Source organism: Physeter macrocephalus, chromosome 14 (genome assembly GCF_002837175.3).
Source record: "Physeter macrocephalus isolate SW-GA chromosome 14, ASM283717v5, whole genome shotgun sequence".
In the NCBI taxonomy this organism is placed as follows: Eukaryota; Metazoa; Chordata; class Mammalia; order Artiodactyla; family Physeteridae; genus Physeter; species Physeter macrocephalus.
This window is the reverse complement of record NC_041227.1, coordinates 101,330,966-101,355,265: the sequence shown is the minus strand read 5'-3', so window position 1 is coordinate 101,355,265 and position 24,300 is coordinate 101,330,966. Positions and strand designations below refer to the sequence as shown.

The following is a 24,300-nucleotide window of genomic DNA, read 5'->3' as shown; positions in this document are numbered from 1 at the left end:
GTGTCCCGGGATCTGAGAACATGCCACAGTACATCACTTAATAGGAAAACTGCTTTGCTGAACTAGACACCTGGGGTCTACTGGACAGTGTGGCTGCCAGTTCACTGTAATACTGGTTTTCTTTGAATGCCTGTGTGTTTCATGTATTTTTAATAAATTGATCAAGCCAATATATGTGACACTAAAAATGCAAAGTGTGTAAGCTTCTGAGAGAGGAACAAGGCTTTACCAATGAAATGTATGCATCTTAAATTTAAAAAGTACTTTATAAACACTTTCCCCTATTCTTAATGTTTCTTCATATGAACTGCTAAAGAAGTGGCTCTCTCAATCTTTTATTTTCCTATCCCAACATCCTTCAGGTAAATGACTGACTCCTATCAGTACTTAACAGGGCACTGTACTGTTAAGGCCACATAGTTAGTAACCATTAGTCAAGACTCTTAGAAGGCCACCTTCAGCTTACACAGTGTGAAGCTCCAGACATGACAGTTTTCTTACTTTATATTTCATCCAATAATCACTATGTTATCTCCATCTTTTCCCCAAGTCTATCTATGCACTGGGGGCTGGGGAAAGAACCACAGAGATTTCAAGTAGGTGGCCCAAATTTATATCACAGAAGAAATCTGGACTATAGTGATCAAGGAAGTACCAAGTTCTTTCTCAAACTTTTCAGTGGGATATTTAATCACTACCAGTTTGGGCATGGCAGGAAATAGAAGATAGGTTTTTAATGTATCACAGATAACCTCCATGGGTGTATTTCACAAATACTTTCCAAAGATGATGGCTCTATACATTCACTATGTCCAAATCTTTCCATATTTCTCTATCAGGAAATGCAAAAGCAGACATGAAGGCAAAGCCTATCTAGAAAACAACACTGAAAAACATGGCAAAAAAATTTGTTTTAAACAGAAGAAAAAGAAAGAAAGAAAAGAGGAAAGGAACATTACATTCATCTTCCAGACCTTAGGCTCCCCTTAGCACATTTATGAACCATGCAAGAGCAAACTGTCAGAGTGATTTGGCACAAGGCTGTGTATTTAAAAACCTGCCATGTGCACTAGTTCTCCAGACTACCAGACGTCCCATTGTTTGATGTGTCTGCTGAGAAAGGTGCCCTATGTGTCAGAAAAGCACACTGAATATTTTTCAATGACCCAGGGGGCAGAGGTCGCTTATTATAAATGGATAATGAGACCTAATGCAGTGCTCTGAGTATGGACAATGAAAGGGTCTATCCATAGCCCCTGGTGGATTGGTCATTCAGGCTTTTATTTCCTCTGCACTCTTAATGGAGTCAAACAATTGACAGAAATTCTATAGAGAAGGCTGAAACTGAGAGAAACAACTGTATTCTAACTCTGATAGACAGATACAAATAGTGACCCTGAAATGGCGCCAGAACTCCCGTCACCACTAACGTAGCAGACAGCTGTAGCGTTCCCCCTAAATTCCCATTTAGTCATTTGTTAGCAATTAACCTTACCGATGGAAGTGATGGCACATCAAACCACAAGCTCCTGGCACTATCAACCCATTACATTATTGCAGGTAAGCAGACACAGACCATTCTCTTTAGTTCCTTATTTTTGGAGAAAAAGGCAAACAGATATCCCTGTACCCTCCATCCTATATCCCCACTACCCAGCTAACAAAATGCATATTCATGGGCTTCCCTGGTGGTGCAGTGGTTGAGAATCTGCCTGCCGATGCAGGGGACACGGGTTCGTGCCCCGGTCCAGGAAGATCCCACATGCCGCGGAGCGGCTGGGCCCGTGAGCCATGGCCGCTAAGCCTGCGCATCCGGAGCCTGTGCTCCGCAACGGGAGAGGCCACAACAGTGAGAGGCCCGCGTACCACAAAAAAAAAAAAAAAAAAAAAAAAAAATGTATATTCAGCTATCAGTATCTGAATGTAAGAACCTTAAACTCCGGTGGGATAGAGTAAATGACAGCAGAAGCAGAAGTACTCATGGACTAGAGGCTTTATGACCAAACGATTATTTTTCTTTAATCTATCAGAATCAATGTTCTATCCCAGCCAAATCTGCCAATCTGATGGCAATGAATATTAAGAGCATAAATGGAAAAGAATATAGTCAACTGTACCTGAAAAAAAAGCAGGTCATAAAGCAACCTACAGGGCTTCCCTTGTGGCACAATGGTTAAGAATCCACCTGCCAATGCAGGGGACGTGGGTTCGAGTCCTGGTCCCGGAAGATCCCACATGCTGCGAAGCAACTAAGCCCATGCGCCACTACTACTGAGTCTGCTCTCTAGAGCCCAAGAGCCACAACTACTGAAGCCCACATGCCTAGAGCCCGAGCTCTGCAACAAGAGAAGCCACTGCAATGAGAAGCCCGCTCACCGCAGTGAAGAGTAGCCCGCACTCACCACAACTAGAGAAAGCCCGCGCGCAGCAATGGAGACCCAACACAGCCAAAAATAAATAAATAAAATAAATAAATTTATTAAAAATAAAAATAAAGCAACCTACAGGAACAGTAAGTTGTGATGTCACACAGTTGTGTAAAATAAAGTAAGCAAGATATTTAAAAGTACCAAAAAACCCTCCATAAAAACTTTTTTGTTTCATTTCAAGTTTAAGAACAATTATGACAGGAAGGTGATTTGACACGTAATTATGACAGGAAGGTGGTTTGACATCATTTCTCCAAATGATAAATACTAAAGCAAATGACAGAAATGCCAAGACTTACTTCAGAATGGAGTATAGGTCATTATGTTGTAAAAGAGAGGACTTTTGATGGTGAAACATCTCAACAATAAATCAACGATGACAGAGAAACCCAATGAACTATTCCATAGGTGTGAAGATCTATGTAAAGATATGGGTATCAATAAAAAGCATGTATCCCATAAACACAAAGGGAAAGAAGAAGGAAAAGAGGGTACTCTAAACTTTTTGATTAACTATATGATATTTTTTCATTGAGGAAGAAAATGTATTCAATTTCATAATGTTCCCCAAATTATACAACATACATATGGCTAAATTCCGGGTCAGTATGTCTCAAACGTCTAGTCTCCTGAAGAAAAACACCATTCATTTCACTAAAATCATTTCTCTATGGAAGGACATGTCAGTGGATAAAATTAACTATAAATAAGAGAATCCATCAAATATAACTCAATATGAAGTGGTTTCTTCAGTACCTCAGATATTCAGACCTAGATAGAGCAGTATGACACACCCAATGACCAACAATGGACTATAAATACTCTATAAATAAGTCCTACATTACAAGTTTCCTCTACAGGAGAAAAACATTTCTTTCTTTCCCCTTCCACCCTACCCAATCTTGGGCAAATATTTATTATGGACAATGCAAGGAAATAGTGTTGAGTACCTCCACCATACTTGGTACATACCACAACAACGATGCAATCCAGGATGTTAGGTTAAATCTAATGCGACACTCCAAAGAGAGCAGCTCAGAAAACTGCTGCACATTTAATTGCTTTGCCAGGGCACTGATAATGACCATGGTAGAGGAGAGCAATACTTTTTTTCTTCTTTTTTGTATCAGTATGTTCAAAATAGATCACCACTGTATTGTAAAACCAATTAAACAAGACAGTAAAATAGGCTAAAAATGTCTTCAACTCTAAACCCAAAAGTGTGACTTTATATTACAAGGAAAAATATTTCCTATTTTTACTCTCACAGCTGTAGCCGGTAGGTCAGCAGCACAAAATTTAGTTGGGAATTAAGATCTCTAGAATCTAACCTTAAATATGCGGCCCACTTGTGTTTTTCATACTTCTATGGGTAAGACAAATTTCAATACTAGCTTTAGGTATTATCTACTTCATTATATATACAGATTTAAATAAAAGTGCTAGTAAAGTCCAAGTGATCAGTAAAGCAAAAACATTTTTAAAAAGCCGATATATCAATAGATAGCCCAGCTTTTGAAAAGTAAGGTTTCAGGTGGAGCTTTTAGAATGATTAACACTGCCTTCTTACATGTTATGCTGTCTGTACCATAATGGAACCTCATCTCTTCTCTCTAAATTCTCTCTAGGATAAAATTATTTCAGAGAAAGCTTACATCAATTACTAATTATATATCCAAACAATCTCAGAAAGGAGCTCAAATCTATAAATACACACATGGAAGGTTCTGAGTTATTTCCAAGAACTTACTGACTATTACCATCAGGATACATACTGCATGCACCAAAACAGATGCAACACTGCAATCAGCAATTCTCTCTCCTACTCTAGGCAACGTATTTCTCTTTAATGTTTCAATGAATGGCATAACCTACTGTTAAGCTAGTCATCCATTCCTCCTCACTTTTCTTCAGTAACCTCATATAGTTCCAAATCCTACAGAGGCAACTTGCTCAATTTCTCTGAAATTCAGCCACTTCTCTCCATCCCCACTAACAATTAACTTCTTCCTTCTTTGAATTTCTTTTTTTTAACTTTTTATTTTATATTGGAATATAGCTGATTAAAAATGTTGTGATAGTTTCAGGTGCATAGCAAAGCGACTCAGCCATACATATACATGTATCCAGTCTCCCCAAGACTCCCCTCCCATCCAGGCTGCCACATAACACTGAGTGTACATGTCAATCCCAAACTCCCTAACTATCCCTTCCCTCTACCCTCCCACCCCTGGTAACCATAAGTACATTCTCTAAGTCTGTGAGTCCGTTTCTGCTTTATAAATACATTCATTTGTATCACTTCTTTTTAGATTCCACATATAAGCGATATATGATATTTCTCTTTCTCTGTCTGACTCACTTCACTCAGTATGACAATCTCTAGATCCATCCATGTTGCTGTAAATGGCATTATTTCATTCTTTTTTATGGTTGAGTAATATTCCACTGTATATATGTACCACATCTTCTTTATCCATTCCTCTTTCGATGAACATTTAGGTGGCTTCCATGCCTTGGCTATTGTAAATAGTGCTGCAATGAACACTGGGGTGCGTGTATCTTTTCGAATTATAGTTTCCTAAGTCATTTCTGTCCCAGCAGCTATGGCTTGAATTCTCTGTACCTCCTTCATCCTTCACCATCCTTTCTATACCAATTAATTCAGGCTATTAACAAGCACTTATCACAATGTGTTATAGATACTCATATACATGTTTTTTATTTGTATTTATGTTAGGGAAGGTAATGAGTCAAAAGTAAAGGCAGCAGAACTGGTATAATGTAATATCAAGATAATACATAGGATTTAAGGGCCAGAAATGTAAAAAATAATTAGGGTCACCCATATCTACTACTGGCCACATAAAAGAGACTAGATTTACTTTATCTCCTAAAATAATTAAATTAGTCCTAAGCAAAAGGTTATTTTGAACCCTCCATAACAAAGCTTAAAAATAAACAAAGAAAGAATCAAATTTATTCCAAGTAACTTGATTACATCTTAGGAAAACAGAATAATCCACCACTCAACAACTTGAAACCAAAAATGCCCAGCATCCCATCAAAAATCATTAGGCACATAAAGAAGTAGGAAAGTACACCAAGAAGAAAAATCAATCAATAGAAAAAACCCCAAGCAATACTGGGGTGAAAAGAATTAGCACACAAGGACTCTAAAACAACAATTACAAAATATATGTCTCGTACGTTCAAACAGGTACACGATGAGGAAAGAAATGAAAGATATAAAAGAACATCCAAATGGAACTTATAGATGAAAAATATGGTATCTGGAATGAAGAATGTGTTGAATAAAACAGCAGATTAGACAGCAGAAGACAATATATATAAATACATAGAAATACAAACTATATAAAATCAAACAGAGTGAAGGAAAGAGAATTTTTTAACTGAACAAAGAATCAGTGAGCTGGGAAAATATCAAGTTGTCAACAGACATATAATCGGAATCACAAAAGGAGAGAAGCAGAGTGACAGAAAAAATTTGAAGATGTAACTGCATTAAAATTTTCAAATCTGATGAAAACTAAAAATTCACAGATTGAAGGATCTCACAGACACCAAGCAGAAGAAAACCACACCACAACGTTATGGTTTAAATACTTTTTCCTATTTTTCTATATTATTTCTATTGTTTTTATGTTTTCTATTTCCTTGATTTCACTCTGATCTTTATTATTTCCTTTTTTGTGCTTTAATTCGCTCTACTTTACTGGTTTCTGAATGTGAAAGCTGAGTCGTTGATTTCATTTTATAACATGGGTATTTAGTCCTATAAATTTCACCTTGAGTAGTGATTTAGTGCCATCCCACACATATTTCATTTTTCTCTGAAGTTTTTATTTTGAAAGAATTACAGATTCATAAGAAGTTGCTAAAATAGTAATCAAGATACAGAACGGTTCCATCACCATAAAGATCTACCGAACCCTTTATGGTCATATTCAACACCCTCCCTCGTACTCTTGTCTCTCCGCATGATGTTCTTAAGAATCATCCAACTTGTTGCATGTATTTATACTTCAAACTACTATTTTTTTCCCTGAATAGTAGTCTAAGATAGGGATGTGTTCTGTTTTCATTTTCATTCAGCTAAAAATAATCCTAATTTCCCTTTTGACTTTTCCTGTGAACCATGTATCATGTAGAAGTGTATTGTTTAGTTTCCAAATATTTGTAGATTTCCCAGAGACCTGTTAATCATTTCTTATTTAATTCCATTGTGGTCAGAGAATATACATACTTTGTATAACTTGAAAGCTTTTAAACTTATTGAGACTTGTTTTATGGTCCAGAAGAAGGTCTCTATTTGTCAGTGTTCCCTGTGCACTTGAAAAGAATGTACGTTGTTCTACTGTTGTTGGGTGGAGTGTTCTACTTAGTCTTATATTAATGTAGCAAGCGAGGATTTAAAGTGGGTTTCTCCAGACTGGTGGTTGCCAAGGGGGAGGAGGTTGGGGTTAGCAGATACAAGCTTTTATATATAGAACGGATAAACAACAAGGTCCTACTGTAGAGCACAGAGAACTATATTCCATATCCTATGATAAACCATGATGGAAAAGAATATTTAAAAAAAGAATATATAACTTAATCACTTTGCTGTACAGCAGAAATTAACACATTTTAAGTCAACTATACTTCAATAAAAAAATGCTGATTAAAAAAAAGTGGGTTTCTCCTAAGCAGCATATAGTTTGGGTTTATTTTTTGATCCATGACTTGTTTAGATGTTCAGACCATTTATAACTAATGTGAGCATCAACATGCTTAGGGTTACATCAACTTGTTTATTTGTTAACATTTTATTTCTTTTTTGAGCACTTAGGTTGTTTTTTTATTTCATTATATACATCTTTAACAACCTTCAAATGATGTTGAAGTCACATATTCTATAAAAACTTACAGTAGTATAGTTCCATTTCCCACACTCCTGGCCTTTATGCTACTGTTGTCACACACACACACACACACACACACACGTACACACGTACGTATGTGTTTTAAAGACCACAATACATTGATACTATTTTTGTGTTAACAGTGAATTATATTTGAAAGAGAGTTAAATAATTAACAAAAAACCCATATATATGCTTTAACCATTTTCAGTGTTCTTCATTCCCTTCCATCTAGTGTCAAAGGCTCTCCCCACCTTTCCTATAATGCCTTTATAAGTAGAGAAAAACAATTATATCCCCAATAAAACATTGGGGGGGGAGGTTCTATGGATCCCAGTCACCTTTCTATTGTGTATCAAAGCTATATTTCTGTTGAGTGATCCTTTGTTACCATTTAACAAAGAAAACTCAGTAAGCTTAGGGAGGAACTTCTCACAAACCCATGGATTATCTTGGAAGTTCAAAGTCTGACCTACCCCCAACAAAGCTAGTTAATGTCAGCAACTTAAAAAATACTGCTGCTGCCAAATTACCTGAAAGAAAAGGAGGAAACATTATTTTTGCCCTAAATAAAACTTTCCCAAGTAAACCCTGTTTCTAATTTACAATTTGGGAAGCTCTGAAGCAGACTAAAGAAAAAGCATTGTCTACTCTGGGATCCCATTCAAAGCTGGTTGATATTTGTCAGTCTCGTCTAATGTTTATCTTTGTTTTTGGCAAAGAAATACACTGAAATAAAAAGCCTATTTTAGAAAAGGTAACTATAGCATGTGTGTTTTGTTTTTTTTTTTTTTTTTTGGAAGGAAGAAAATATACCGTTAGCACAAAAATCACTAATCACCACTACTATAATCTTTTTATAAATGATTCCCAAGATTTCTTATGACCCAGGCAAAACTTTTTTTTTTATATTAGATTCTTGACTTTTACCTTTACTGAGCTATAGAGCAAGATTAGATTACCATCTGCATATCCACTTTGCACACATAAACTAGTCAATCTACTCAAACCATATGACTTTTTTTGCTTATTCTAAACAGCAATTTCTTATGGCTTATCCTCCTAATGACAAAGGAGTGATTTCTACCTCCATAGGAAGGAGCTCTTGTAAGTAGCAGGCTACTATGAGTCAATTTATGATACACCCAAATTGCTCAATTTTGTATCATTCCATTCAATTAATATGGGTAGGAAGTGTGACTACAGTTAATACAAAATTTGGAGTTTTAACTTACTTCACTAAATTTAGGTAAGAAGTCTTTAATGTTCAGGCAGGTTTCCCTTTCCCTTACCACCAGTCACCCTTTTGCCACATATGCAGAACTTTGTTTACAACTAGTGGTGTATTTATTATGATTACAGGGCTGAAAGGGGAGTGGGGATTCCTTGCTAAACATCCTGCTCTCCTACTCTCCTCTCCCTGAGACAAAGTCTCTTTCGCATTTCCATTTACATCATTCTTTGTCCACTATTATTATAATTTCCGGAGTTTGTACAAGTCTGCTTCACTTGATCCACAGATCCAGATACAACCAAAGAAAATACTGACAACATTTGTGAAGTCTGCATTACAGTTTTACTCCAAATGGTTGTATCTGAAAATACCTTCAGTAATATATTTATCAACAGTTCGCAGGTTGGGAAGTAAGGAGTGATTTTCAATATGGTTAAATAAAACAAAAAACTTCCTGTCACCAGGTACAGTATACACATCATCTTTTCAAATGGCTTCAGTAAGGGAAACTGGAGAGAAAGCAAGAAGGTAATAAGAAAGTCTTCTTAATGAGGCTCTAACATACAGAGAGGGCTCAACAGATGGGTAGGCAAAGGCATTCTCTCTAAACTGGCTCCAGCATTGCTTTTACCAATTATATTTCAGCTCTTACTCCTCTGATGCAGATGTCTATGTTTTGCATATTTAATTGCTTCAGTCATGAAATATACTATCTTGTCGAGGACTCTCAATCAAATAGCCTTTCTTTATGTCAAAAACATGACTTTAAAAATCCAGGCTAAATCTGTGTCTCTACTGTCAATGTAAAGAAGCAATATAATAATTATTACAGAATTACCTAACTCTTAGGTATTTTTTAACTTATTAAGTTATAAACTTATTAAGTTATATCTATAGTAACATTTCACTAGAAAAGAGGAAACATCATAATTATGTCACTTAGATATATGACAGACATATTAAGTCTATCACTTAGATGACAGATCTGGCAACATCGTCAAAATCACATATTCAGAATAGGGATTCCATTGTTAAGTCCCTGAAGTCTAATATTTGAAAATACGCACTTCTGAGATAAGAAACAAAGGTTCAGAATGATGCTTAAATGTATAGATTATTTTACAGTTTTTAAAGGACTTTAGCATCACTTCACTGACCATAGTAACACCTTCATAAGAGCAAGTATCATTACTGATACTTCATATTTTCCATGTTATTGAGAGGTGGTCTAGAACTGGAAACTAGGCCTTTTCATCCTTATCCCAATGCTAGTCCATCTGGAATTCAAAAGGTCTCACGTAAAATGCATTATATTATGTATTTTATTTAGAAACCATAGAATCATCAGTGACTACTTTCTTTCAAATTGTCTAATTCTGTTCTAGTCCAACTGTACAACATCTCACGGGTTTGTCCTGTCTCCTCTGTAAACAGCCTTAACTAAAGCCCTCTCATCTTGCTCCAGGATCACTGTGCCTCCACTCCACCCCCACCCCCGCCCCGAACCTCTTATTACAACACTGCCAGGGTGATCCTTCTAAGATGCAGTTCTGATGGTGTCGTTCCAATGCTTGAAAACAACTGATGGCTTGCTACTGCCTACAGTGGCGGTTCTTCAACCGTGCAAGTAGAGCTGCTAAAATAAAGTCATATCCATCAGTTTAATTAACTGGAACAAAAAAATTAAGGAATAGAGACCGTTGCTTTTTTTTTTTTGCCCATATCTTTTTCTCACATATTTGGGACTTGCTACTGTTTGTCTACTGAGCAGACCTATCAAAATAACTAAACAAAGAAAACCAATATTAATTCTGAAAAAGTTACCTACACTTAATCCAACAATTAGTTATTTTCACCCCTATTGAGAAGTAGGAGGAAATGTTCTCGTGAACACTGATATTACATAAATGTCATGTATTTTCCAAGTCATATGATAGAGTTAAATATATGCTTAGATAACCTAGACCCTAACAACTTTTATGTACTCTGCTTCTTGGAACCAGAAAACCACTTACCTATTATCCCTCTGTGAAAGCTTTGGCAACTTAAGTCACTGCCCTCATAATTCAATGTATAACCCTTCACTGATGCACCTGCCTCATTTCCTTTTATCTTTTTACACCTGTCTCCCGAATTAGATACTGAATTCATTGAGGACAGAAGCAACATACTATTCTCATTTAAACCACAAGTTCCTGACACATAGAAGTCACTCAATAAATACATGAAGAAGAAGAATCAGCGAGTTCTATTATGCAAGAGAGTGAGACTGCCAACTATTTGTTACAATTACAGAGTTTCGTAACTTTAGAGCAAAGTCAATACACTTTCTCTGTTTCCAGTATAACATATAACACATTATAAACATAAAATAAAATTGTTTTACAAATATTTTACTTCATGCTGCATAATACAGCTAGGCAAGAAATTATGTCTGATTCAACAAAACTCCATTAAAAACATGTCAGTGTTGATTTTTAGAAAGTTTCTTAAAAACATGCAGTACTCAGAGCCATCAAGTAAAATTAAGGATCCAGTGAATTCTACAAAACTGAATTATAATTGTAAAGAATTTTTAATTCTATGACCATAAACTGGATAATAAATATTAAATTATCTTTTCAGGCCTCACCTACAAAGAAGGCTGTTTCTAGTTCAATCTACATTTTTTCTCCTTAAGTAAAAAAAGAATCCAGATCAATCTCTACAAATGTTAGAGCTTAGGTATAAAAATAAACAAACAAAGTCCTGATGGAGCCGGAATCACTACTTCATCATTGCAAGTAAAATTCTACAAAGCAAAAAGCCTGCTGATACAATTTTCACAGTGAAAAGTGCTTAACTTTTTTCATGTCAGAAATAAATTCCAATATCATGAAACTTTATTATATCCTAGTATCCTCATTTTTTTAAAAAAAATTTTGAGCCCACCAGATATCTCATGGCCAGGGAATGTGAACAGCTAGAGGCACACTTAATGTGTGCTAAAGCTTATAGTATACATTTGTATTAAATATCTTACTTGCCTCAGTCTGATTACTTATGGCCTCTGGCCTACGGACCAGTGGTAATAGGCATGGTTGCATTAAAAGTCAGCATTTTAAAATGAAAGCTCAAAATACTCTATGGAAGGGAAAAAATGAGAACTACTCACGGCCAGCAAGCAGGAACTGATAATACTGTACTGCATCTGCGGCGAGGAGCAGAGGGTGGTTTGCGTTAAATGGTGGTTGCAATTCATTCCATTGAGGAGTTCTAAGGAAACAGCAGAAGAATATTAATATTCAGGCTTAATAGATGGGATGTAAATCACCATCACTGTCACCACTTACAGACATTGATATAAACTCACACTATCTTTGTAATCATTAAAATGAACTTGTTGGAGTGCTGAAACCTGAAACACAAGGCCATCTGCTTAGAAAGAATAAAAAGGTGGCAGTGAGTCATACTAATTACATAGAGCCAATATTAGTTTAACGTAGACGACCCTTCAATACGATAGACAAGACATTCAAAACATTGAACAGAGAGGAAGTGTGGAATTCAAATGTCACAACTAATTTTTACCTAATTTCTGACACTTGTTAGAGCTCTCTATTCTTAGAATATGTATACATTTTAAAATAAAATAAAAGCAGATAAAAATGGCTTAAAAAAACACAGTTAATGGTTGGCTTATTAAAGACCTAATTAGCATCTGAATGCCAAAATAAGCCACTTATTTCAATGATGGTGCAGTAATTTTAATTAGATCTGCCCATTCCTAAATAGCTTGATAAATAAGATATTGATCAGATCAATCCAGTGCAGTAAAGTACTAGTAAAGAAAGGTTGAGCCTCCAAAAATCAATATAAGAATATTTTAAAATGTCATAAGGAGAGAGATCATTTTCATATCCATTTTTGTCTGTTTCCTTCCATACATGTCAGGACCAATTTTTTCTGTCTCTCCTATACTATTGTACACTATAGTGAACGGATTTTATCCTAGATCTTATTTCTCCATCTTTATACTAGATTATAAAGGTTCTAATGATTATGTACTTTTGAGAAGGACTCTGATTGCGAATAAACATTTTTACAGTGATAAACCATTATATCTTGGGGAATCACTTTAAAGGAAACCTTCCAATCTATTTATATTAGTTTCCATTCCCCATAATGGTTATCTCAATGTACTTTCTATTTGCAGTGAGCATGAGACTGGAAATAGGGGAAGCACTAAAGCTCTTTATGTGGGATAGGAAAAAAAAACAAGTCCTAGAAAAGGTAACTCACAGATGCGAGGAGAAAGAAGTTCAAAGGGAGGTATTCTCCAAGGCATACACCAAAGACAACTGAATACATAGGACCACACAAAAATTTGTACATGAATATTCTCAGGAGCATAATTCATGACAACTAAACTGTGGAAATGCCCATCAACTGATGAATGGATAAACAAGATGTAGTATATCCATGCAATGGAATATTATTTGGCCATAAAAAAGGAATGAAGTTCTGCTACATGCTGCAACATGGATCGACCTTAAAAACATTATACTAAGTAAAGGAAATCAGATGCAACAGGTCACATTTTGCATGATTCCGTTTACATGAGATGTCCAGAGTAGGCAAATCCAGAGACAGGAGATAAACTGGTGGTTGCCTAGGGCCGAAGGGTTGAAGGAAAATGGGGGGGTGGGGACGGGATGACTGCTAACGGGTGCAGGATTTCTTTGGGGGGGTGATGGAAATTGATAGTGGTAATGGATGCACGCCCTAGTGAAAATTCACTTTAAGTGGGTGAATTGTATTATATGTATTACATGTAAATTGTATCTCAATTAAAAAAGGAATGAATTGTCAAAAAACACAACAGGGATAAATCAAAATAATTTTGCTGGGAGAAAGAAGACAAAAAGACTATGCACTCTGATTCCATTTATATAAAATTCTAGAAATTATAAAACTGATCTATAGTGACAGAGAACAGACCAGTGGTTGCCTGGGGCTCAGTGGGTGAAGTAGGGATAAAGGAGGGCAGGTGAGAGATTAGAAAGAGGCATAAGAAAACATTTGAGGTGATGGATATATTTATAATGTTAATTATGGGGATGATTTCACAGCTGTATACATACATCAAACCTTACCAAATTGTACACTTTTAATATTTTATATCTCAATAAAGCTGTTTTAAAAAACCCCAAAAAAACAAAAAAAACAAAAAGAGATACTACCTAACTAGAGTCCAGCTGGCTCGGGGAGATGTCATCATTTCCAGTGGGGTGTCATCGCTGATCTTGGGTGCAGTGCTAAGCGGTCTTGGCTCCATCATGTGCTCCACTAAGGTCCCGTAGCAGCTAATAATGTAGAGGGATTCAACTACAACTTGTTTGGACTGATCTACAAAACAGGAAAACAGATCCTGGATATGTGATATTGGCATAAAAGGAGCACAGCAACATTTTTACAAGTTATTGACCCTTCAGTCCGTTCCTGAGGTTGCTGAGAGAAAATAAGAAGGCAGGAACTTTTTCACATGGTGCCTGCTTCTTGCCTAAAAATTGTCTCTTATAAGTAGATGCTAACGAATATGAAAAGTTCTATGCTATCAAAATATTTTTAAATTTAAGCAATGTATTTCAAGAATGACATATACTCAAAATTCTAGTATGCTCAAACAATATCATACAGTCTTTTGTACTTGCCTGCAGTGTAGTAATTTGTCCCACATTACGAAAAATGAATGGTATCAGGTGGGACAGGGAAGGACTGAAAGAAAAGGAACCCTGTATGGACCAAGATTTAGTTACACTGGATGCACCAACTCAACTGCAGGAGAGACCCTTTGCCTGAATCAGCCTAACTTCTCATCTACTCTCTCTCAGAAAACTTCCTCCTTTAAATTTCTGGATTAAAACAGACAGACAAATGAAAAACACACACACGTCCTCCTCCCCCAAATCCTCGTCCTTCTTTCCTCTCAATCCTCTTCCTTCTTTCCTCCCTTGGCAAATGAAGACCAGTCATACTTTGAGGTCAGGTGCTGAATATGGATCTAATCAAATGACTTTATAAGGAGTACACATGTCCTCACTACCAAACCAGGTTTAGTCCTCTATCTTGGGTTTTACAGTAAACCTAGGAGCATATAAAATCCCTCATGAATGCTGGGTGGGTTACCTTATCTCTATGCCAGAGGACTCAATTACAGCTGCTTTGAGAAAATGGCTAATGACCAGTAGTGGGACATAAAGGAGTAGCAAGTTAAAAGGGTAATTAGAACAGAAGCGAGAAGCATTTGAAATCGAGCTTCACAGAGGGTTTTAACTAGTAACAAAAAGTCATTTCGATAGCATCATTAAAGCTGAGGAGGTAACAAAAAAATAAAGATGGGATAAGAAAATGGAAGGCTTGCATACTTTACTGTATCCTCTCCCACTTAGGTAAAGAGCCTGCTGTGCCTGGGATCCTGTTTCCAAGGAAAGGGCCACTGAAAGGCGATAACAAGGGAAAGGGCTGATGTCTGACTGCCAGTATTAAGCGTAAGGGAGAGCCATTTTGCCAAGAACAATACAGCCTGTGGAACCTGTCAGAAAAGTGCCCCGCTAACAACTCGGTTTCTGACCTACTTTAATAGTATCACAATAATAAGAGGAAATTTTTTTTTTTTTAAAGAAGATGTTGGGGGTAGGAGTTTATTAATTAATTTATTTATTTTTGTTGTGTTGGGTCTTCGTTTCTGTGCGAGGGCTTTCTCTAGTTGTGGCAAGCAGGGGCCACTCTTCACCGTGGTGCACGGGCCTCTCACTATCGCGGCCTCTCTTGTTGCGGAGCACAGGCTCCAGACGCGCAGGCTCAGTAGTTGTGGCTCACGGGCCTAGTTGCTCCGCGGCATATGGGATCCTCCCAGACCAGGGCTCAAACCCGTGTCCCCTGCATTAGCAGGCAGATTCTCAACCACTGCACCACCAGGGAAGCCCAAGAGGAAATTTTTAACACTCAAAATTAAACACTTGGTCCACGAATGCAGGCACTCTTTTCTAAACAGAAACAATGAGGAATCACATACTAAAAGAGTAATTATAGAAGTTGACTCTGGTGGACAAAGGAGGGATTTTTAAAAACAACAACAACAACAACACTATATAAGTTCAAAGGGACAATGGTTACCATAAAAGATGATTCTTATTTCTGAGTGGGAGCCTGTTTTTATCTTTTAATTTATAACATGGCAGAGTTGTTGTAGATTATTTTTTAAGGACAGATTTAGCATTAGAAAACCTGGGTTCAAACTCTGATACCATAACCTACTAACTAGTGATTTTAGCTAAATTATTTAAACTTACTGATCTCAAATTCTTCATCTCTAAAATAGGGATAACAACGTTTTTCCTCTCCACACTTTATAGACAATGGCATGAAATTAGAGAAAAATGTAAAAGCTACATATAATGGCATGGAATTGACAGCACTGAGAACACCTGTATATTGTCACCAGCAAAACAAAATAAAAAACACTCAGTGGGCAATTTATTCCACATTTATAGCGAGAGGATAGCCTGTCTTCTTGAGACTTGAGTAGTTGAGGAGAGACATGCTAACTGAGCGGGAAAATTTTTTTCTATTGTTGAGCTCAAGATTATTCAAAGAGAACTGCTCTGAATTTTCCTCAAGAAACAAAAATTACAAATGGCAAGTTTAACTTCAGTAAAAATACGTACCTTTTTCTCTTTTCAGACCTGCATTATTTGCAAACCACGATCGGGATGTCCCAAACGTCGCAGCCACGAAAAATTCTCCGCCCATTGATTTGCTGGGTGAAATTTGTGGAGGTGGTTTAACTTTGCTTAAAAAATAAAATGATAGTAAAAAAAAAGAAAAATTACCATGATAAAATCATGGTCCTTGAGAAAATGACATATTTCCCTTAAAATTTGCCCCTAAGTATTCAAATGTTCCCATGTGGACATGCATTTTGCCCTAAGTATAACTGGTGATTGTGAGACTGTGATCTGCAGTAAAACTAGTTCAAAGCTCCAGAGTATTATCGGAATAGCAACTTACACCAATAAAAATTAGCTTCTTTTTGAAGAATGTGCTGGCAAAATCCAAGTCAACCCATTTGAGATAGATAACATTTCCCTGGATATTTCAAAGTGGAACAGTAGAACCAGCAAAAACATCTCATAATAATAGAATAGTTTATCAGTTCACTTCAATATGTAAAATGTGGGACTGACAATACAGTTGAATGGAGACAGCATGTATGAAAACATGAGATGATACACAATGGAATCCTGACAGTGCTCTCAGACATGTATGTATGGTTAGACAATGTCTGGTGAGTAGACCTAAAGATCTAATGCGATTACAGTCACTGATCTTCCTATTTCTTGCTTATTTTTTCTTTGTGGATTTGTGAAGATGATAGGGGATTTGTGAAGATGATAGGTCTATTTTTGTTCTGCTTCTCCTGTGTTTGAGGACACATTAAGTAACTTCTGCTACTTCACATAACTACCATAAAAAAGGATTTGCTGTCCTCTTTGTTTTCCCCAAATCAGCTTTCAGCTTCTAATACCACTGACTTCTGATATCAACCTTTCATCTTCTTGCAAATCCTATATTTCTCTTCTCTCCCAATTTGTCAAAGACTGCCCCAAAGTTCCTTAGCAATTTTGTCAGGCACCTTAGAGAAATGGTGTATCATTGTCTCTGACTCGTAGACCAGGCAATAGCCCCACTGTACACTGGTCAAGATCACAGCCCAGTCGGGGCACAAGAATAATGTTCCGCCACTGCTAGTCAGTCTCCAATGTCAAATAACATTATTTCTACCTTCGTTTGCTCACTACCCTTTATCTCTTTATCTTTTAATGAAGTACGGTTAGACAGAGAAAGACTGGGTTTTGGAGTCAGGTGGAAACACAAATCTGAATCCCAGTGCTGCCACTTTTCTACCTGTGTGAATTGATTAGGTTATTTAACCTCTCAGTGCTCAGACAACTAATATATAATATATATAAAACAGAAAGACAGCAATGCCTACCTCTTAGGGTTATTTTCAGGTTTATAGCGTTTTATTTGTTCTCAAAGTGTGGTCCCTGGCCGGGAGCACTGAGAGCCTCTTAGACATGCAAATATTCATCAGGCCACACCCCGCTCTGGAGGTGGGGCATGACAATCTGTGTTTTTAATAGCCCTCCAGGAGATTCTGGCACACATTCAGGTTTAAGAACCACTGTATTAGGTTACATGTAGAAAGCGCTGTGAATTCCCATATCACAGAACTCAACGCTATCTCCTGTATAGCACACAGCCTTCAACTAATTATCAAAAAATCAGACTTCACTTTGGTAATCTCATTTTCCAGGTGTTAGGACACCTGAAATAGTCTCTCACATATTTTATTTCCTGAGCCTTTTGTTTTGATGTCTTCCTCGTAGGGAAAGCAAAAAGTCTGCATCAGAAGCCACTCTGCCTGGTCTCTGCCTTTGACCAAATTCATGTAATGCACATTGCCATATATGCAAAGGCCTCTTCTTTCCATCATTAACATTTCTTAAACACAACAAGTTACTACCCATAAAAATCACATCCTTGCCTAAATCACCAACACTAGTCACAGCCAGACTTCCACTGATAGGGAATAAAATGACGGTTTTTTTATTTTTAAGTTTCTGTAAGAAAATCCATCTGTTTCTACCAACAATTTCACGTCTTCCTTGCTGCATTTGCCACAGCTGCAATAACCTTTGCAAAACCAACAGAAGAGAAGACTCCCCTCCACCTACACCTGAACAAACAAGCACCTTCGCTTGGTTTCTGGGTAACCGGCACCAGAATTGTTCTTTCTGGTCATGATGCTCTCTGTTGTACTACCTTAGAATGTAAATTTTCCTTCAAAGCCTGTATTTCCATCACTGAAATGCTGTAAGTTCCTGTAACTAGCATCTTTTAACTTCCATTGGTCAGTTTTTGGAGGCTGGAAGGCAGAGGAGAGAGGAAAAAAACATTCCAGAATTTTTTGAAAGGTGTTTCAACTGCGTGACTATGTTTTTACTAGAATCACCATCAAGGAACAATGATCCTACAAAATGTACAAGTTCAAAGTTCTTTGCAAATTAATGAATGCTATTTTTGTTTTTGTTTTTAAATCATGTGGTAAGCAACAAGATAGAAAACAAGTCGCATGCCACTTCTTAAGAGAGTCTATGGTGCATCTAAGGTATGCATCCTAAATAGATTTTAAAAGTTGCTACTGGGCCACTTAGCTACCTTTGTAAAATAATAATCAATTTAGTCTTTAGCCAAGCAAATATATATATTTTGTATGTTTATTAGCTTACAGTCTAATCAGTTAATGTCAAAAGCTAAAGTCTTTTAGACTTCTTTAATGTTATACACAGCTCAGCTTCTGAACACACAACTAAAAAGCACCAACACAGTATCAATTTACATAAACTCATTATCTCCTGCAGAGAATAAGTATCTTAGGTTAAAAGTATTCTTAAAATTATGAAAAAATGTTCATTTTTATACTTATACTTCATTATTTCTTCTTGTTCTCCTGATAGGGCCTTCATAAATCACATTAGTAAAAGTTTGTGTTTAATAAGTAATTAAAAGGGTTTTTATCCCTGAAAATAACTTGCTACCTCCTGCATGACACAGTGCTGTGTATTGGGTATTTAGCATATTTGGTGAACATATTCATAACAAGTTATTTCTATCATCAACCTACCTGTGGAATGACTGTTGTATTTAAGCAAAATAGAAATTTAAAATATGTGCATATGTGTACAAGATTTTCAGAAAAATAAAAAGGAGAAATAATCTAAAGAAAAGATTATTATTAATAAAGTATTTTCTATACAAAATTCCCAAAGGGAGAAAATTTAACATTGATTCAATTTGCCCTTTATCCTAAAATTTTAAAAGACCAAGACCAGGAATGTTGGGTGGAAGCAGAATTGAACTTTTCCACAATGACCCAGAATATTTCTATTGCAAAATCACCTTTTGTTGGCAGAAAGATAAAACATTGAAAAATGATACATACGTGAAAGGAATAAAAGAGAAAAGTGCTAGCCTTGCAAATCATGCTCACTTATAGACTGGTGACCCAACCATTTTAGGAAAGCATTCCAGTACTAGCCTTTTTTTCTTTCTTCCTCTCAATATCTCCCTTTATCCTCTGAAAGAGACAATAAATCCTATTACAAGACATTTGCAAGTATAAACGAATACCTCTGGGTGTTTATTAATTTATTAAATTAATAATTGATATAAAAAATAAAAATTTTCAATGTATATGCAGGTCCAGAAATTCAATTGTGTTGTGGTTATAAATGAGTACAAAACATACTGATGGTGCTGGTGGACTCCTTTCCACTGAGAACTCCTGCTCTTTACCCTCCTGAGCCATAAATAACCCCGTGTTCAAAAATTAAAAGAAAAATTTGCCTTAACTTGTGAGCAAAACATAAAGAACTATGGAATGAATTCAACCTTCACCACATCAGAAAACATCACATTTACTAAACTTGATACAAGAGACAACAAAATCAAAAGTAAAATTAATGTACGATGAAAAAAACAACAACAAATAAGGTGCTGAATTAAAACTCAGGAGTTTAACATTTTGTCATTTCTTCTGGGAGACCTAACCATCTAACCATAGGATGAGAATCATTTTTAATGCCATCAGATGTTCTACGGACATTAACATGATGACATCTTTAAAAATATTTACAAAGACTACTGAAGTTACCCATTGGCTTTTTCTGTATTATATAATTCAGTCAGAGAAACATATTGAATTTCTCTTGCCTGTTTTTTTTTTTTTTCCTCCACACTCTACTGCAAACAGAAAAAAAAAAAAAAGCAAAAACTCTAATGATACCGGCTTTAAAATTATAGAAAAATTATGTCTATCTGGATAATTTTACTATGTTCTATAAAATAGGATACAAGTGGTGAATCTGTGGATGGCATGAAAAGCAACAATGAGGTCCAGTGCCTTGTTTAGGACACAAGCATGGAAAGGAGCTAAACTGAGATAGAAGCACCGTTTTCTTTCCTTCTCTAAAACATAAGGGTACAGTCAATATTTCAGTTTAAATCTTAGGCACAATATTGATGTAAGAATCACAAGTGGTATTACGTCTTTGTGTTAAGGAAGAAAAACTTTTCTTTATGCTCCTCACTGTGACTGGGCTTTCAAAAGGAATTCAGAAGTTTTCTCTCACTCTCAACTGTGTATTCTAAAATAAAAACTAAGAAGGAAAATGAAAGTATTTATTTTAAAAAAAGATATTGATAATATATCTAAAATTATTCTATCACAAATTATTCTTAAAGATATGAGATTTCTGTAAATCTGCCAGATAAGATTCTTCTCTCCATATAAGTCTTTGCTTCTAAAAATGAAATTATATTATTATATTATTGTTTTCAATATTCTCAGAAAAACAAGATTAATTTAAATTAGCTATTTATAAACAGATTGAAGACTCGGCGCTAATTAAAACTTTAAACATAATTTGACATGTAAGTTTTAACTTTTCTTTAAAATTAACCTTATACACTACAAAGATATACTCAAATGGACTACCTCTTGTCTACACTGTTGTGCATATATTTTTTTCTTTTGCTAAGAAAGTCAAAAATAGCAATAGTTTAAATATGATACTACATGCTGACTAGGAGCTCGATAAAAACTTGTTACTTATTTGTAATATTGAAAGCAAAATTCATTTTTAAAATTTCACAATGGCTATTTCTCTTAAAATTTCTGCATTAAAAAGTATATCATGTGTGTGATTCTTACATCATTTTATGCCATTATTTAAATTCATAAATCCTAGAGAATACATAATCTCCAGAATGTAGAAAATGGCTAAAGTGTCGAAGATGGTCTGCATAGTTAACTTTCCAACAAGCTTATCTGGTTGTCAAAGGAAAAGATATTATTATAAACTGACTCATCTGAAACTGCCTGAATTTAAAAAATTAAAACAGTTTATCAAAGAATGAAGAATTAGTAGAAACTGTGATCAATCAAAAGCAAAATCTTAGCTAAATATAAACGTTTCAACTGAAAATTTATAAAAAAAATGTGTATGAAACTTACAAAACATTTTAAGAGGAACTATAAAATTTTCATATTCTTCCAAAATACAAATATTATCCTATACTGGAAGTCCTATAAACCTGATGAAATAAATAACTTTATTTAGCATAAATTATTTCAAAACAGTAAATAAAAACATTCTCAGGTTGAATGCTAAATAGCATGGAAAAATAGTAAAAACTCTTAAAACAAAGAAGCTCTTATAAACAACATGGAAGAAGTTGTCAAATTTATATTCATTTTGCTGCCTTAATTTGAGGTTTCATTAAGATCTTAATGGGAAAAACATGCACCACCAGTAAAGGAACGTATTTTAAAGGAGGCTCTTTTAGGCTAGTATAAGTGACTAAAAACGAGTTTCTTGTGAGCTAACGATGGCATCAAACAAACCACAACGCAGTCTTCTAAAAGACAAGCAATGATTTAAAAGTCTACTATATTTCATATATCCCTTTCTTTAATCTGGCTCTTTTAATCTTGTTTCAACCTCAAATCATTTCTGGTTGACAAGTACTTTTGCTTAAATTTGAGGAGCACATAAGCTGTTGAAGGCATGGGCTTTTCTTATTTCACATACAATGTTTGTCATTCCATCTTTACTTCTATGCTAAAACTTCAATCTTTATTAACATACTAAAATTTTTCTTTGTACTTAGAATGAGAAATTTATCCCAAGATGGAATTTAATTCTAAATTGAGTCTACAAAGAAATGTTGGCATATGTTGAATCTGGCATTTAAAAATCAACTGTTCGCTACAAGCTCCTGAGTAAGATCCATGTATCTTATTTGTTTTGGAAGAAATCTGGTTAACACGAAGAATGAAGGGTGACTTTCAAGGAATTTTTATTCCTGTATACCCTGATTTTGCTTACAGTAGTTTCACAATCTATATCCTAATTTTGATGCTGCATTTCAAAGAGGAAATTTTTATGATGATTTATCACCCTATTCTAATACGACAATGAAATTTTCAGATGTTCCTGTGGCATATGAAAACTGAAATTAGTTTGTGTCAAATTTTTAAGTTTCTTTTTGTCCAAGAGAAAAATGATTGGAAGGTTTTCTCCTAGTATAATGGGACAGTATGAACAAGTCCCAGGAGCAGTTATGAGAACTGCACATACATGTATTCTGACTAAATTTATAAAATTGATATAAATTACATTAACCGAAACTTCTTTTGGGGCTCACTCACTCTTAAAAGCAAAAAAGACAAAAACAAAAACGAAAAACAAAACCATGACCTAACTTAAAGAAACTACTTTTCAAAAATGGAATTTTCCCCTTAAAGCAGAAAAGAAATAATAGCAGTAGCAGCGAACGTTTACTGAGCTCTTATTATGTGCCAGGCACTGTTCTAAGCAATTTATATTGTCGGTTCATTAACTCCTCATAATGAACCTATGAGGTAGGTGCTACTGGTAACTCCATTTAATGGAGGTAAGGAAAGTAAGACAAAGAGAGGTTTTAGAAAATTGCCCAAGATCATATAGGTAGTAAGTGTGTAAGCTGGGATTTAAGATCTAGGCAGTCTGATTCTGGAGCCCTGACTCTTTTTTTTTTTTTTTTAAGTTTTTTTTGATGTGGACCATTTTAAAAGTCTTTATTGAATTTGTTACAATATTTTGTTTTATGTTTTGGTTTTTTGGCCACGAGGCATGTGGGATCTTAGTTTCCCGACCAGGGATCGAACCTGCACCCCCTGCACTGCAAGGTGAAGTCTTAACCACTGGACCACCAGGGAAGTCCCCTGACTCTTAACTATTGTGCTAAACATATTATACCAGGTTCTAAATATATTCTATTTCATACCTTTACAGAAAAGTATTAAACATACCGTTTCTTTTCTATGATCACCATGTCTAAGACTGACAAAAATTGTATTTTATGCGGTCTTACATAAGAGTTTACTAAATAAGTTATGGTGGGGAGGTGCTAATAACTCGAAATAATAAGTTACTTAGGAGGTTTTATGTGAAATACAAATTTCCTCACGTAGCTCCGTAACTACCTAAACTATTCAAAACAGAACCGACTCTTGTTCCTTTGGTACCAAATAAAACAAAGTAAAAATTTATAGGGTATTTTTAGTATACCTTAAATATATTTACATTTCAAAACAAATCTTGTCTTCAAATGTTCAGCATGTCATGTAGGGAATTTCTATCACTAAAATAGTCAAAGCTTTAAACTTGGGTGTTAGCCTTTGTCTTATGATATATACTAGCATTATTATGAGAATTCTTCTAATTTCTTTTTTTTATTATTAATCTATGATTTTGTATGTGACTTTTCAAGAATTGAAGTGAAACCAAGAAAACTACTCTTTTAAAGCTTAAATACCAACATTCATGTCCCATCTACAAATTACTCAGTAATTCGGTGCATCTATCTGTGATCAGGCCATGCAACTGAAAACAAAGTACAAAACAGAGTTACTTTCTGAGAGTACAGCAAATGAATTAGGCATGCTGGACTGAACTGGGACTCACCATGGAGCTTTTATGGAAAAACACCCCGCTCCAAACAGATAAGGCCTTCATGGAAAAGGGGGGAAAATGCACAAAAAATTAGAGGAAAACTCATG

The 24,300-nt window shown here is 35.5% G+C and overlaps 1 protein-coding gene across 15 annotated transcripts in view; it reads right to left on the bottom strand.

The window, feature by feature from the left end:
• Positions 1-24,300, bottom strand: part of BCAS3 (BCAS3 microtubule associated cell migration factor) — a 576,467-nt gene that overhangs the window by 302,539 nt on the left and 249,628 nt on the right. For 12 of the 15 annotated variants that reach the window (XM_055090058.1, XM_055090057.1, XM_028498857.2 and 9 more), the window contains 4 exons: positions 24,206-24,250; positions 16,298-16,422; positions 13,811-13,976; positions 11,743-11,843 (listed from right to left, as the gene is read on the bottom strand). In XM_055090058.1, coding sequence (XP_054946033.1) covers positions 11,743-11,843; positions 13,811-13,976; positions 16,298-16,422; positions 24,206-24,250 — 437 coding nt within the window. The remainder of the gene's footprint in view (positions 1-11,742; positions 11,844-13,810; positions 13,977-16,297; positions 16,423-24,205; positions 24,251-24,300) is intronic. The other 3 variants (XM_055090059.1, XM_028498859.1, XM_024127617.3) reach the window with 1 other exon arrangement.